Source organism: Notamacropus eugenii, chromosome 2, assembly GCF_028372415.1.
Source record: "Notamacropus eugenii isolate mMacEug1 chromosome 2, mMacEug1.pri_v2, whole genome shotgun sequence".
Lineage (NCBI taxonomy): Eukaryota > Metazoa > Chordata > Mammalia > Diprotodontia > Macropodidae > Notamacropus > Notamacropus eugenii.
In genome coordinates this window covers 342173550-342190615 of record NC_092873.1, presented here as the reverse complement: position 1 = coordinate 342190615, position 17066 = coordinate 342173550, and the positions used below count along the sequence as shown (strand labels likewise).

The following is a 17066-nucleotide window of genomic DNA, read 5'->3' as shown; positions in this document are numbered from 1 at the left end:
ATGCTTATCAAATTTACAGTAGACATAAAGCTAGGAGGAATAATTAATACATTGGTAACAGAATGAGGATCCAAACAAGATCTCAGAGCACCAAAATGATGGATGGCACCTAATTAGATGAAATTTATTAAGGATTAAAATAGTCTTATACTTGGTTGAAGTACAGGATGGTGAAGGTGTAGCATAGCTAGACAACAGTTAAATGGAAAAACTCTTAGGAGTTTTATTGAATTGTAAAGTCAATGTAATAGTTGTGAAATGGCAACCAGAAAACCTCTTAAAATCTTAGGTTGTATTAATAGAAAGATGGTGTCCAGAACAAGTAGGGAGGTAATGGTTATACTGTATTCTATCCTGATCAGACCATATAGAGACAATTATGTTCAGTTCTGGAAGCCACATTTTAGGAAAGACATTGACAAGCTAGAACATGCCCAGAAGGAGGGTGACTTAGGATAGTGAATGGACTGAAAACCAGGCTCTAGGCACAGATTCTCCAAAGGAAATTGAGGAAGGAACTTGAAAAGGAGGACCGTGATCATTTTTTTCAGTTTTTTGAAGAAATCTCATGTGGAGGAGAGATTCAGAATACTTGGCTCTGAAAGGCAGAACTTACATCGTTGGATGGAAACTGTAGAGATTCACATTTCATTATAAGGAAGGACTTTTAATTGTTTTATTTTATTGTCAGTTCCAGATTCTCTTCCTCCCCCAATGAGAAATGTAAAGCACATTACGCATAGGAAGTCATGCAAAACAAATTTGAAAACAAGAAAAAGGAAAAATATGCTTCCTTATACTTTGAGTCCATCATTCCTCTATTTAGAGATAGAGATAGCATATTTTTTTCTGAGGATTCCTTTGGAACTGTGGTAGGTCATTACAGCGATCAGAGTTACTGAGTCTTTCACAGTTCATTATCTTTACAATAAAGGAAGAACTTTCTAATCATTAAGACTTAAGGAATAGAATGGACTACTTCAGGAATTAACTAAATGACCTATCACTGTAGGTCGTTAAGTAGATGAACATTTTGTCAGAGATGATGTAGAAGGGATTCTTGTTCAAGTATTGGTTGGACTAGCTAAACTCTGAAGCATCTTCCAACTTCAAAATTCTGGGAATACTCAAAGTATTCTAAGGACTATAAAAATATTCCAGAGACTTTTTCAAAAGATAGGAACTGTTTTTTTCCGATTCAAGCTAAATATCAGAGATGAAGATATGTATAGTATGGATTTGCATAGTGTGGAAGAAACTTTCTTAGAGAGCACATTGTATTTATTTAGCCATTGTCTATCAGGACAAGTTATTAATATTTGCAATTATTGTTGCTTGGAGGGAGAGTCAAAACAAGTAATGTTCCCTCTGCTAATTTGAATTCCCCCCAAACCAGGAAATTTCTTTTTATATTTTATGGTATTCAAGAAACAAAAGACAAAAACTTCTTCAGTCTTTCCAAATATGAACTCAAAGAAATACTTTAGTCATTCAATGTTCGGCCTAGAGGCCGATGGACTACCCGAGTCTTCTCATCTTTCGCAGATCTTCGGAGGCCAACCAGATAAATGTATTGAGAGAAGAGACTTTCCAGAGTCAAACAAGGGTTAGGCTTTATTCAGGGTCTTGGTTACATGTGCAGGGTGAATTCTTCCTCAGGAGAGAGGAATCCTCCTCCCAAGGGGCAAGGATCGTACATCAAGAGGATGGGAGTGGAAGAGGGGAGGGACCCTCTTCCCTCTCATGGCCCTTCAGTGCAAAGAACGCCTTCAGGCTTTCCTGTCCCCACTTAAGCTCTCCCAGCCGCATAGTTTGCACGTGAATATCGTGCCTGCTCTCAGCCCCTAGCTAGTCAACAACAGGTGTGCTCAGACCACAGGCCAATCTCAAGGATGGGATGCTCTCCCCAGCAAGTTTCCAACTGAGAAGAGGTAGAAATACACAAGATAGCTTGTGTTTCGGGGGCGGAGCCAAGATGGCGGAGTAGAAAGACGCACATACACATAGCTCTAAACCCACAACCCATAGAATGGCTACAGGGAAGTAACTCACAGCGAATTCCGCACCCAGAGGCCACGGAACATTGGAGCGAGGGAGATTTCTGTTCCAGAGAGACCTGCAAACCTCTCGCGGGGGGGGGGGGGTCCTTCGCGCTGCGGACTGGGCGCCGGGACTGGGAGCTGAGTGCAGCCCTGCCGCGGCCGCGGCACCGAGAGGAAAAGATCCGAGCAGGCTTCACAGACAGGATCTCCAGCGGCCACGCGGGTCCCTCCACCCACAGAGGGATCTGCAAACCTCTCGCAAAAGGTCCGTCGCGCTGCAGACACAAAGCCCAGCCCAGACCTGCTGCGGCCACGGCTGCGGCACCGAGAGAAACAGATCCGAGCAGGCTTCAGGGACGGGATCTCCAGCGGCCGCACAAGTCCCTCCACCCACAGGTGACAGGGGTGGGTGAGAGAGTCTCTTTGGCGGGTCGAGAGGGGAGTGGGGTGCCCCCATAATTCAGGCCCCCCCCCTGGGAGGTAGAAGCTGAGAGGTGGCTGCAGACAGGGGCTCCCCAAGCAGGCGGGAGCCTGAATCCATTGTGGAAGGTCTGTGCATAAACCCCCTGAGGGAACTGAGCCTGAGAGGTAGCCCTGCCCCGACCTCATCACCAGAACATAATCTCATACTGAATAGCAGCCCTGCCCCCGCCAAAAGCCCTGAGGCTGGAAGCAGCATTTGAATCTCAGACCACAAACACGGGCTGGGAGGATCAGGAGGTGAGGTGGGTGTGAGGAAAATATTCAGAGGTCAAGTCACTGGCTGGGAAAATGCCCAGAAAAGGGAAAAGAAATAAGACTATAGAAGGTTACTTTCTTGGCGAACAGGCATTTCCTCCCTTCCTTTCTGATGAGGAAGAGCAATGCTTACCATCAGGCAAAGACACAGAAATCAAGGCTTCTGTGTCCCAGCCCACCCAATGGGCTCAGGCCATGGAAGAGCTCAAAAAGAATTTTGAAAATCAAGTTAGAGAGGTGGAGGAAAAGCTGGGAAGAGAAATGAGAGACATGAAGTCAAAGCATGAACAGCAGATCAGCTCCCTGCTAAGGGAGACCCAAAAAAATGTTGAAGAAATTAACACCTTGAAAACTAGCCTAACTCAATTGGCAAAAGAGGTTCAAAAAGCCAATGAGGAGAAGAATGCTTTCAAAAGCAGAATTAGCCAAATGGAAAAGGAGATTCAAAAGCTCACTGAAGAAAATAGTTCTTTCAAAATTAGAATGGCACAGATGGAGGCTAATGACTTTATGCAAAACCAAGAAATCACAGAACAAAGAGAGAAGAATGGAAAAATGGAAGATAATGTGAAATATCTCATTGGAAAAACAACAGACCTGGAAAATAGATCCAGGAGAGACAATTTAAAAATTATGGGACTACCTGAAAGCCATGATCAAAAGAAGAGCCTAGACATCATCTTTCATGAAATTATCAAGGAAAACTGCCCTGAGATTCTAGAACCAGAGGGCAAAATAAATATTCAAGGAATCCACAGAACACCGCATGAAAGAGATCCAAAAAGAGAAACTCCTAGGAACATTGTGGCCAAATTCCAGAGTTCCCAGGTCAAGGAGAAAATACTGCAGGCAGCTAGAAAGAAACAATTCAAGTATTGTGGAAATACAATCAGGATAACACAAGATCTAGCAGCCTCTACATTAAGGGATCGAAGGGCATGGAACAGTATATTCCAGAAGTCAAAGGAACTAGGACTAAAACCAAGAATCACCTACCCAGCAAAACTGACTATAATACTTCAGGGGAAAAAATGGTCTTTCAATGAAATAGAGGATTTTCAAGTATTCTTGATGAAAAGACCAGAGCTGAAAAGAAAATTTGACTTTCAAACACAAGAATGAAGAGAACCATGAAAAGGTGAACAGCAAAGTGAAGTCATAAGGGACTTACTAAAGCTGAACTGTTTACATTCCTACATGGAAAGACAATATTTGTAACTCTTGAAACATTTCAGTATCTGGGTACTGGGTGGGATTACACATGCACACACGCTCACATACATAGAGACAGAGTGCACAGAGTGAATTGAATAGGATGGGATCATATCTTTAAAACAAAATGAAATCAAGCAGTGAGAGAGAAATATATTGGGAAGAGAAAGGGAGAAATTGAATGGGGCAAATTATCTCTCATAAAAGAGGCAATCAAAAGACTCATTAGTGGAGGGATAAAGAGGGGAGGTGAGAGAAAAACATGAAGTCTACTCTCATCACATTCCACTAAAGAAAAGAATAAAGTGCACACTCATTTTGGTAGGAAAACCTATCTCACAATACAGGAAAGTGGGGGATAAGGGGACAAGCAGGGTGGGGGGGATGATAGAAGGGAGGGCATGAGGAGGAGAGTGCAATTCGAGGTCGACACTCATGGGGAGGGATAGGATCAAAAGAGAATAGAAGTAATGGGGGACAGGATAGGATGGAGGGAAATATAGTTAGTCCTATACAACACAACTATTATGGAAGTCATTTGCAAAACTACACAGATATGGCCTATATTGAATTGCTTGCCTTCCAAAGGGAAGGGGTGGGGAGGGAGGGAGGAAGAGAAGTTGGAACTCAAAGTGTTAGGAACAACTGTCGAGTAATGTTCTTGCCACTAGGAAATAAAAAAAACAGGTAAAGGGGTATAGAAAGCTATCTGCCCCTACAGGACAAAAGAGAAGATGGAGACAAGGGCAGAGAGGGATGATAGAAGAGAGAGCAGATTGGTCATAGGGGCAATTAGAATGCTTGGTGTTTGGGGGGGGAGGGGATAAAAGGGGAGAAAATTTGTAACCCAAAATTTTGTGAAAATGAATGTTAAAAGTTAAATAAATAAATTTAATAATAAAAAAAAAAAAAAAAAAAAAAAAAAAGATAGCTTGTGTTTCTCACCTCAATCCCCAGCTACTTCCTGGGGGGCCTCATGAGAACTCTTAAGATTAGAGGTCCTCACTTTTACCTGCCCGAGACTGTCCTCATGAAACTGAGCTTACACCCCTAACAATTCAACAAGCATTTTTTTAAGTACTTACTCAGTGCTAGGCACAGTGCTAAGTCCTGGCAGGAACAGACCCTGCTCTCAAGGACAGTATGTAAATAAACAGATACATACAGAATCGATGTAAGGATGGATTGTGTTGGGTGGTGAGGTATAGAGATGACTGATAGTATTTTTAGAGCTGAAAGAAACCTCAGAGATTAGATTTGGAGGCAGATGACTTGGAGTCAAATCTGGTGTCCTATTTACTAACTGTATGATCTTGGGAAAAGTACTGAACCTTTCTTGTCCTCACTTTCTGCATCTGTAAAATGGGAGTGCTGGACCAGGATCAGAAGATTGAGGAGAGGAAGGAAGGGCCTTTGGAGTTCATTCTGCCAGTTTCATTTTATAGGTTAGGAAAGTGAAGCCAGGGTCAGTTGAATGACTTCCTGAATCACCAGCCCAACTCTTCTGACTCAATCCAATATTATGCGCACCTCATGGTGAACACTTTTTAAGAATTAAATGCATTATTCCTTTAAAAAACAGAGAGATCCTTGGTAGCTCTTAGAGTGAGCCAATTTATTGAATGAAGTTGGAATCACAGAGTATAGATAGCTTTTTCAAGGAATTTCACTGAGAATGAGAAGAAAAATATAGGATGAAAGCTATAGGTGACAGTGGGAGCAAATTAGGGTTTTTTAAGGATGAGGATGTGTCTATAGGGAGAGATGGGAGACTAGAGGGCAAATGATAGTGAGGCTGTCTGCTGGAGCAAGTAGGAAGAAATGCCTTCAAGAGGACTTGGCCTTGGCAAGTAGTGGTGTTATTTTATCACCAGAGGTGCCAGGAAGGAGGACATAGTAGGGTTAACATCAGAGGAGTATGAGAAGAGAAAGGAACTCTAGGTGAATGGCCTCAAGTTTTCTAGGGAAGTATGTTGCAAGGTTATCAGTTGCCCCCTCCATTGTCTGCTGCGAAAGATTAAAGAACAGATGAGAAAGTTTGAAATAGCTACTCATTAGAATGAGATTAGGGAGGACTAGAAGAATTAACCACTGCGGTAAAAGCCAGTTAAGATTAGATGAAGTATTTGGGGGACCCATAGAAGCAGGTTTCCATGACTTCTAAGACATGAGTAGGAATGGAGTCTGATGGTAAGAAGGATGAAATTTAGCAATATGATTAGCAAGAGGACAAGGATTTGAGAGGAGAGGATAAGTGTAAAATTGAACAAGTTCATCAGCAGATTGAGAGGGGAATCGAGTATAGCCAGAAGGACAATGGCCTAGAAAGGAACTGAGAGGTAATGGGGTTAGAGGTCACCATAAGGCAGGACAAAGGAAAAAAATATAATGATAAAAGATTGTGATCAGATGTGATCTATGTGATTATGGAAGTAGATGTGTCGGGGATGGCAAGGTCAAGTGTATGACTATCTCTGGATATAGCTAAGGATGGATGGATTTTCCTAGTCATAGGAATTAAGTAGATTGAAGAAAGTCGTAAGTTCCACTCCTAGTTGGGTCACCATGAAGCCTCTTAGGATCAGGGATTTCTAGTTCTATCCTGACCTTGATTGTCTTTAATTATAAGATTAAGTAGTTGTTTCTTTCAAATGAAACCAAGTACCTTAGAACAGGGCACTGATGTGGTAGTATTTTGTAACATTTCAGAAAACAGAAAGAGGCCTAAGTGCTACATTTTTCTTTGTTTGGCAAGTTTATTTTAAAGCTAGTATTGTGGATATTTTGTATGCAATTGCTCATTCTTCAGTGAAGGAAATACAAATGGATGACTTTGCTACTGTCATGGACTGAGGAGTCTGTTAATAGAGTTTTATTAGGAAAAATAACAAGAACTTTGAGTTTAAATCCTTTGGATAACCATACTTGGAAATTAGAATATCATCCAATAGTTTAGAATATTTTTATTGCTGTTAGCATGAATATTTGGTTTTACTTTGTAGTAACATTTCCATCACTGCCATATATGTTCTTTATGGTTATGTTTTTCCTCTTTAGCTTCATGCACTGACAGCTGGGCTTAAGGCTTTCACCTCTTGGACAGCTAATTCTGGCATTGAAGCCTGCCGAATGGCTTGCGGTGGGCATGGATACTCCCACTGCAGTGGCCTGCCAAACATCTATGTCACTTTCACCCCCACCTGCACCTTTGAAGGAGAAAACACTGTGATGATGCTCCAAACAGCTCGGTAAGAGCTCATGCATTTATTGCTGTCATCTCTTGATAAACCTGTTTGTACCTGAAAGACACTTTTTATAACTTTCCATCCTGAGTCCTAGACTGGGTTAGCATTTTTTCCTGTTGTGCTTTAGTACCTCAAACAATGTATCATTCATTGGCTAGTGGGCTTCCTCCAGTGAACACAGAGAGGAACCCTTTATTAGTAGAAGGTCTTCAGGAGTTGCTGTGGCAGAGAGATTCTTCATCTTGTCACCTTGTTAAGGCCTCCTGAACTTAGGCTGGTCCTGAAATATTAAGGAGTGAAAATAATGGCATATTGCAACTATTTGGTAACAAAGCTCTTTTCAGGAAATCTTTCCAGACTAAATGACAAACATTTAAACTACAATAAAGAATTCATGTCTGTTTTGTGCCCTGTATGGAATCCGTCAGAATATGGAACATTTTCCACAGCCTAAATTCTGAATTTTCATAGAAGGCTATTTATAGACAAGTTTACAGCCACTGGGTTTGTTTCTTGTAGTATGAGTGCAGAACTGTATCCCAGAGCCTTCTGTCTTTGTTGGAGAGGCTGGGGTTTTTGCTCCTCTGTAGCAGTGCCCTTGAGAACCCAACATCACTTCCATGCCACAGGAAGCCTTTGAAATATGACTATGGGGAGTTGTTCCTCTGTTATACTGTGATTAACTATGCACACCTAAGACCCCTGTCAGCCTTTTTGACCCAAAGAGGCTCCAGATTCCTTGACCACAAAGTCACTTCATCTATCCAGACCTTTCTCCTTCATCTGTGGAATGAGTGTTTTGAGCTAGATGAGCTCCAGGCTCCTTTCTAGTCCTGAGTTCTGTGAGTTAAGGTTTTGGTTTTTTGGTTTTTTTTTTACTTCTTTGTTTCATTGAAAGCAATGTAATTCCATGCTCACATAATTGATTACTTTTAGGTTTTTGATGAAAAGCTATGATCAAGTGCATTCAGGAAAGTTGGTGGGCGGCATGATGTCCTACTTGAATGACCTGGCTAGTCAACGCATACAGCCACAGCAGGTGGCAGGTTGGCCAGCAATGGTGGATATCAATAGCCCAGATAGCCTAACAGAAGCCTATAAACATCGAGCAGCCCGGTGAGTTTAAATGCTAAAATATGCTGTTGTGTCTTATTGAGATAAACTCCAAATGGATAGGTGACTTAAACATAAAAGGTCAGTCTTCTAGCATTTATTTAGGCATCTTTGGTGGGACAGGTACTTTACTAAGCACTATTGAAACAAGGAAGGGCAAAAAATAGTCCCTGCCCTCAAGGAGCTCACAGTCTACTGGGAAAGACAACATGCCAATAACTGTGTACAAATAAGGTATAGACAAGCTAAAGTGGGGATAATCTCAGAGGGAAGTCACTAAGATTAAGGAGGACTGGAAAAAATTTCTTAGAGAAGGTGGGCCTTAAGCTAAGACTTGAAGGACACCAAGGAAGTGGAAATGAGGAGAGAGAGAGTTCCAGGCATAGGAGATAGCCAGTGAAAGTGCCAGGAGTCAGGAGCTTTGGAGTATTGTGTTTGGGGTATTAGGGTACTGTGGCCAGCAAGTTGGCCAGTGTCACTGGATCACAGAGTATGTGTAGGAAAGTAAGGTGTCAAATTATGGGGTAGGTAAGAAGGAGTCAGATTATGAAAGACTTTGAAAGGCAAACAGAATTTTATATTTGGTCCTGGAGATAATAGGGAGCCATTAGAATTTGTTGCATGAGGGAATGGGGCCCAAGACAGAGCTCTTTTTGGACACCCATGATTAGACATGAGCTTGATGAAGATCCAACAAAGGTGACAGAGAAAGAGTAGGAAGAGAAACAGGAGAGAGTAGTGTCACAAAAACATAGAGAGAAGAAAATGTCCAGGACAAAAGAGTGATCTACAAGGCCAAATGCTTCAGACAGGTCAAGAAGACATCATAAGCAAATTAGAGGAACAAGGAAGAAATTACCTTTCAGATATCTGAAAATAGGAAGAGTTTATGACTCTTAAGAGTCATGAAAGTAGAATAGATCACAAAAAATAAAATGGACAATTTTGATTATAAAACTGAAAAGTTTTTATACAAATGTAATATAGTTAAAATTAGAAGGAAAAGAGGTAACTGGGAGAAAATCTGCAGTAAATTTCTCTAAACAAGATCCTATATACAAAATATATAGAGAACTGATTCAGATTTATAAAACTTAAAGAGTTCATTCCCCAGTAGATAAAAGGTCAGAAGATACGAACACATAGTTTTCAAAGGGAGAAGTCCAAACTATCAATAACCATATAGAAAAATGCCCCAGATCACTATTAATAAGAGAAAGGCAAAATAAAGCAACTCACACCTATCAGACTGACAAAGGTGATAAGGGAAGAAAATAACAAATATTGGAGGGACTGTGGAAAAATAGGCACATTAATGCATTGTTGGTGAAGCCACAGCTTCACCAATATGGCCATTCTGGAAAACAATTTGGACTATTCCCCAAAACTAAAAAGACTTATCCATACCCTTTGATTCAGCAATACCACTACTAAGTCTATGTCTCAAAGAAATTAAACAAATAGGAAAAGGATTCATTTGTACAGAAACGTCTATAACAGCTCTTTTTTGTAGTATCCTCAGATCAGAAATTAAGGTGGTACCCACCTATTTGAAAGTGGATAGATTCATTTGGGCATGAATATAATAGAATATCATTGTGCTGTAAGAAATGTACGGTTTCAGATGAAAGTAGGAAAACCTATGAACTGATACAAAGCAAAGTCAGCAGAATTAGGAGAATATTTTATAATGACATTATAAAGAAAAACAACTTTAAGGACAAAAGTCATGATTTCAGAGATCTGAGGATGAATCATGCCACTTATCCCTCTCATCAGAGAAGTATTAACTTGAAATCATGAATGAGACTTAGAATTTTGAATGTTAACCAGTGTGGAAATTTGCTCTGCTAGATTATGTGTGTTGGGGATGGCTGTTTTGTTTTTTTTTTCCCAATTGTTCCATTGGGCAGGGAGATGGAGGATAGAAAAAAATAAAAAGTAAAAATAAAATATGTTCTTTTATAAGCTTATTTGGTCACAAGGGCCAGCAAATTGAGGGAGCTTATAATAATACCTGTTTCTGAGAAATCAAATTTTTTCTCCTAACAGATTAGTAGAAGCTGCAGCAAGGAACCTTCAAGCTGAAATGAAGCACAGAAAAAGCAAAGATGTAGCATGGAACTTAACCTCTGTGGACCTTGTTCGAGCAAGCGAGGTCCGGGATTTATCTGTAGAAGTTCAAAAGAACCTTCATCTTATTTAAGTTATTAAATACTCTCTTATGTAAGTTATTCTCAGCCTTCTGTTTTTCCCCCTTTATCTAGGCTCATTGCCACTATGTGGTAGTAAAGCTCTTTTCTGGAAATCTCTCCAAAATTGAGGACAAACCCATTCAAGCAGTCCTGAAGAATTTGTGTCTTTTATATGCCCTGTATGGAATCAGTCAGAATTCTGGGGACTTCCTACAGGTTAGTAATTTTCAAGTCTAAATGCTGAACTTTGGTAGGGGAATGTCCATGGCTAGGTTTATAGCCATTAGTTTCACTTTCTTCTAATTCACATATAGAATTTGTACCAGTATTAATGAAATCCTTTGTGTTCCTTTCAGGGGGGCATCTTGACAGAGTCCCAGCTTACCCAAGTGAACCAGCGGGTGAAGGAGCTCCTGACGATAATCCGCCCTGATTCTGCTGCTTTGGTGGATGCTTTTGACTTTAATGATCTTTCACTTGGTTCTGTGCTTGGCCGCTATGATGGCAATATTTATGAGAATATGTTTGAATGGGCCAAGAAATCCCCACTGAATAAAACAGAGGTAAGAATTAACCTTTGTTGACTTACATCTTTTTCACGATTGAGTCATAATCAATATGCTTTTCCATTACATACAGTTGTGCAATTTTTTGTGTCTTTAGTTGGAGACGGAAAGAATAACTGTGCAAAGTGGTTCTTGATTAAGATAGCCATGTAAAAGGACACATAAGAGCCCAACTCTCCTACTTATACTCCAGAAATTATCTAGAAGCAGCACCAGATTGAACATCAGCCATAAAATCCAAAGAAAAATCTCGAATTTAAAGCGGTGGAGGGTGGTGGGTTGGGACTACACAAAAAGACTGCCAGAAGCTGAAGATACTGAAATTGGCATCAAGCCAGTACCAATGTAGGTAAACTGCTCAAAAACCCACGGGAGCCCCCTGATCAAGAAAGCTTCAGGGAAAATGGAAAGCCAGCCATAGAACTGACTGGAGACTCAAAAGTGTTGCCAAGTCTCTAAACATAGATACACGAGGAAGATGAAAGCCAGTGACAAGAAACAAGAAAATCAGAATCAGAGCCAAAAAAGAGTTTGACCGTCCTGTCTAAGAGTATGAAGGGGCAGAGCCTGACCCTGGTGAGAAACCTCAAACCAGGATTCAAGGCTAGAGATAGCAGTAAGAAGACACCAAACCGAAGAAGAAATATCATAGATCAAGAAAAGCCCAAGAGGAAAACCTGGAAGAGAATTACTCCACAATCACCAGCAGAGTCTCAGACTTAACTCCAAGGATTACAAGAGTACTTTGAAGAAATGAAACAAGATAAAAAATGAAATAACTCTGGAGCAGACTCTGAAAATTAGAATAGACTGAATAGGAATCCATGAAGCAACAAGAAGGGTAGTCAGGAAGGGAAAGGCAAAACAAACTTCAGGTTCAGAGGGCAGATCACTAGTAGTATTAAAGAGGAAGAGAGGAGCAGAAGGATTGGAAATTTTTTTTTCTTTTTTAATTACAAACTAGTGGTGTTGATCAAATTCTTTCTTTTGTTCCACCTTCTCTGTTGGGGAGGGGGTATAGATGCAAAGAGGATGTAATGGAAATACACATTCTAATCTTAATTGTGAACCCAGTTGGATGGATTTACCCCCATAAAACAGAAGAGAATAATGGATTAGAAAGCAGAATCCTATGATATGTTCTTTATAAGAAACACACTTGAAATAAAGATTCATAAAGGACTGGCAAGAGCAGAATTTGTTAAAAAGAGATGTGCTTAATATCCTTCATTTTTATGTGACTTAGATTTTCCTATGTATTCTTTCCACTGTTTGTTCCCAAAGAACCATTCCTTGAAACAAATTCCTTAAAAGGAACAAGACAGGGGAAATTTAGAAAAAACAGTTAACTCATTGGAAAAGAAACCTGTTGTTAATTTATTGTTCCATACCTGTGGACCCCAATGTCTGCGTAAGACAAAGGAAAAAATATCTTATCCAATCTCTTTTTGGGGGCCAAACTTGTTCTTTATAATTATGATTATTTTCTATTTTAACTGTTTTGTGGTAGGTCTCCTTTCCATATGCATTATTGTCACTGTATATTTTCTCCAGACTCTACTTAGTATTTCACTTTGCTTATAAAAACAAAATTGATGTAGAATAAAATATCAAGAATCTCAAGGGTAATAATGGAAAAAGATGAGAATAGAAGGGGCTTTCTTAGCTGTACTGTGTCTCAGAGCAGTAATCATCAAAAGTACTGATACTGATTAAAAATAAAGTTGATTAGTGGTACAGGTAGATTTAGGTACATAAGACCCATATATTATCTCATACGACTCTCACAAAAACCCTGGGAAGTAGATACTATTATTTTCCCCATTTTACAGTTGAAGAACCTAAGAGAGATAGAGGTTAGTGACTTGCCCAGAGTCACACTTAACACACAGCTTGGAAGTGTCTGAGGGACAAACAAAACAGCAAAATAATGTTAGATAAGCCCAAAGCTTCCAGATACTAAGAGAAAGACACACTATAAGGCAAAAACTGCTGGGGAAACTCTTCTGAGTATTCTGGTAGAAATTAGGTTTAGATCAGTGTACTGTATACTGTTTACTACAATAAGTTCTAAAAGACTACATGGTCCAAGTGACATCAAAAACAAATTAAGATCAGGAAGGAAATAACTTGGGTCATTCTGGATAACAGAAGGAAGAATTCTTGGCCAAACAAGAGACTGAGAGAACCATACAAATTCAAATAGGGCTGAATTTAATCAGAAAGATTTTACTTCAAGTACCATCTCAGACAGTTTTTGGCGTTATGATCCTGTGTCACTCATTCTCTCAGCTACAGTTTTTTTATTGGTAAAATTTAGATAATAATGCTTCACAAGATTGTTTAGGATCAGTTGGGATAATGTATGTAAAGCCTTTTGCAAACATTAAAAGTAGCATACAAGTGTTAGCCCATTGTATTAGTAATATGCATTACTTTTGGAGCTATGACTACTTGTCCAGCCATTCTGGAAAGCAACTTGGAACCATATTCTAGAAATCATTAAACTGTGCACACCCTTTCACCCAGGGATACTGATAACTAGGCTCATGCCCAAAAAGAGTGAAAAGACCCATATATAGAAATGTATTCATAGCAGCACTTTTCTCTTAGAAATTAGCAAGTAATTTAAAATTAGTAGGCCATGCTATAGTAATGTTTTCTTTTCTCTTTTCTACAGGTCCATGAATCTTACCACAAATACCTGAAACCATTGCAGTCCAAGCTGTGAAATCTGTTATAAGCAACCCCATCAGCTCCAGAAAGCATGGATGCTTTGCCTTCCTCTACACTGGATGCATATATCCTGAATGGAATCTTTATCAAATATTGATAGCCTTAGAAGAAATAATAAATTGGTCCCTCCTCTTTTTATAAATGAAGAAAAATGGACATATTTGGGAGATTGAACAGAAAATGGATGTGTCTTAAGTGCAATTAGTAGTGAGAGAGACTTTTTAAGCATTCAGAAAAGCTTTATAAAAATATAGTATGGCTTCTATTCACAGTGCTGCTAATTTCTGTGGTCTGTGACCTCTGGGATAATTAGCAGTTTTTAACTACCAAGTAGTTGACTTTTCAAGTTATAACTGCTAACCATTGGATATATTTTAAGTGTGAAGTAAGTGTTTTTAAGCAAATGGTATATTTTGAGGTGCAGTAGAACCTCAAATGTCCCACAACTCTTATAACCCTTCTAGTACTGGGACTGTCTCAAAAAGTGTGACCTAAGGAGCTAAATTAGAGAGGGAAGGCCTGTCTAAAAGTTTAGGACCACTGCTTTGTGGCTGACTCCTTTTTCCCCACTCTATTCATTTTCTTCTTTGACAAGTAAGTACTATAGATAAATGTCTTGCACCCCAAAAGCATTTCCCAGCTCAAGCATTCTGTGGCAGCACCTTCCTGGTATGATTTAGAAATTGGTTCATTGACCTTATTCCTTAAGTTTTAACTAAAAGAGCACTGTAGCTGTTTTTCTACTTATATCCTGCCCAGTGAGAAGCAATGTTAACCTCTGTGAGGACTAAGGATAAAGTTAGCACTTCAAAGTTAAAATGATTAAATAGCACCCTAAAGGCAGTAGTGGTTGATGCTTGCTCTCTGCCAAAGGTGCAGTGGGGACAGGTGTTTTCTGAATGGAAATAGAGAACAGCTCCCATGAGTCACTGTAGCAGGGGGGAAAAAGAAATGAAGGTCCACACAGGTTAACAACTCATTGGTGCAAGTGTGGTTTTTGGTTTCTTTAAGAACTTTATCTGAAATGCTTAAAAGTCCCTTTCTTTGAAAGTCTCATTTGCACAGTTGTTCAGGAGCAAAGATTTAAGGAGGTCGCTTTTAATTGAACTTTGTGATTTCACTGAAATCAATGTCATATAAAACAGCAGAAGTCATTTGATTTTATACATGTTTCTGAGACAGCTGCCTGGTGAAATCTACTTGTCTTAAAATTTTACTAAACTCAAATATAGGGACGTATAAAAATCAAGAAAAGAAAACTTTGGACTATGTTAGATCATGTTTGCCAACTAAAGGAATAACACTAATGAAATTTGCCCAGGTAAAACTGCTAATGTAAGAATCTCAAATATTTGGTATTTAAAAATACCATTATTATAGATTTACCCAGACTGTCTCTTTCTTGGAAAATAAACCATACTTTTGAAGTATGACACTTACTAAGTTCTAATTAGGCAGCAGTACTATTCTGTTGGCAATCAAGAATGTGATCTCACATCTGAGTTAGTAAGAAAGAGACAAAAGGAAAAAATTAAGGTGTTTAATGTTATCCTTATTGCAATGTAGAAACTGTTATTTCAGCCATAGTGCTTATATGTATTCTGCCGAGATATATTTGTGTAGTGATGGTATTAACTGGATCAGAATAAGATTTGGTAAACACTGTAGGGCAGATGAGCGATCACAATAAACAAGTTTGAGGAGACTGCACGGATCAGAAGGACCCTAAAAACCGCGCGTATCAAGTTTCATTTCCCAACTAACTCAGGCAGAACTTTTTGTACTATTTAATTCTCTAAGATTCACATGCTTTGCACCGATTTAATCGATGCAAATGGAGTCTTTTAAAATTAAGAATGGATTTAATATGGATTCTGATACCTTGAGATTACAAAATCTCACTCATTTGGAATCTCACTTAGTGAAAACTAAATTTTATAAAACTTGAGATTTTCATTTTTTTCGAGTGCAAATAGCACTAAAGGCAAAGTGGAAACTAATAAATAAGAATCATTTAAAATTTACATCCATTGTTTTGTGCAAACAAATGATTCCAAAAGTGTTTTTGAACTGTTTGCTTTCTTAAGTTAGCCAAACTTTTGAAAATCCTTTGAGTCTGGTTTGTTATTCATTCGCTTACCGTGTTAGTAAAATCTTAGTGCAAACATAGGTTTCCGATGGTCGGAGTAATCAAATGTAGAATCGCTGTGTGCTGAATTAGGTGGGTTTACCGAGTTAGTTTGTAAGCCAGTGTTGACGCAAGCCTTTTAGGAGATGCTGTATCTTGATCAGTGTAGAAAATCTTACACTAAACGTCCGTGAATGTGATCCGTGTGGTGTTTGGATTCAATGATCCCTCTCCCCGCCCGGGGTCTGCGTGCTTCCCGAGCCGCGCTCCGCATTTCTTCTCCGCTTGGGCCATCTCCGAGGGCCCTGTCCAGCCCCGCCCTGTGTGTCGTTGACCTTCGGGCGGCCGCGTGTCTGCGGGCCGGGCGCCGAGCTCAGGTCCTTCACCGCGCCTTTGGTGCCAGCTGGAGCTGTCCGGCCCGACGGGCACCTGGACTAACTCCATCTGGGGTCTCTGGGGAGAAACAACTCCGAGCGGAGACTCGATGGCCGTCTCCACTGAGGGGCCGAAATCGCTACAGCTCTCCGGGGTTTGCCCCCTTAGCTCCAAAGCCCTCTCTATTTCCTTCTTTCTCTGTATCGGAGAACCTCAGTTCGGTGTCACTAGGCTTTTGCACTTGCGTTTGACACGCTAATAATCCTTTCGGGGGCTCTGCGGCGCGGACGCGGGCCGGGGTGGCGTGGGGGACTCCGGAGGGAAGCCTCGGAGCCTCCCTGCTCGGGGGTTTGGTCTGGTCTCACGGTCAGACTTGTACCACACTGAACCCACAAACCAAGACTGAAAATGGCGTTTCAGGCTAAGGCTTAGGTTTGTCTTTAACGTGGCCCAATTTACGTTCACATGTTCAGGACCGTTTCCAGGATGAAGCCAGTTAAGAGCGGGGGCGGGGTGGACTCTGGTGGGGGGGACGCGAATCCCCAAGTCGGAATGAGGCCGGAAAACGTTTCCCTCCGTGTGCCGGGCGGGTGGGAAAGGTGGGGTGAAGAGTGGCATTACAAAAGCTGCTGTTGCCGCGGTGCGTGGGAGGTAGGGAGTGTGCCGGGTTAGCTCGGGAACGACCTCCTAAAACGCGCGCAGTCCTGCTTCAGACG

At 40.4% G+C, this 17066-nt stretch overlaps 1 protein-coding gene across 3 annotated transcripts in view; it reads left to right on the top strand.

Annotated features, from left to right (window-relative positions):
- The window catches only part of ACOX1 (acyl-CoA oxidase 1), a 42987-nt gene extending 27116 nt beyond the window's left edge, over positions 1 to 15871 (top strand). For all 3 annotated transcript variants that reach the window (XM_072645759.1, XM_072645758.1, XM_072645757.1), the window contains 6 exons: positions 7050 to 7240; positions 8174 to 8353; positions 10403 to 10508; positions 10618 to 10761; positions 10902 to 11108; positions 13792 to 15871. In XM_072645759.1, coding sequence (XP_072501860.1) covers positions 7050 to 7240; positions 8174 to 8353; positions 10403 to 10508; positions 10618 to 10761; positions 10902 to 11108; positions 13792 to 13842 — 879 coding nt within the window. In that variant the 3' untranslated portion in view covers positions 13843 to 15871. The remainder of the gene's footprint in view (positions 1 to 7049; positions 7241 to 8173; positions 8354 to 10402; positions 10509 to 10617; positions 10762 to 10901; positions 11109 to 13791) is intronic.
- The last annotated feature ends 1195 nt before the right edge of the window (positions 15872 to 17066 follow it).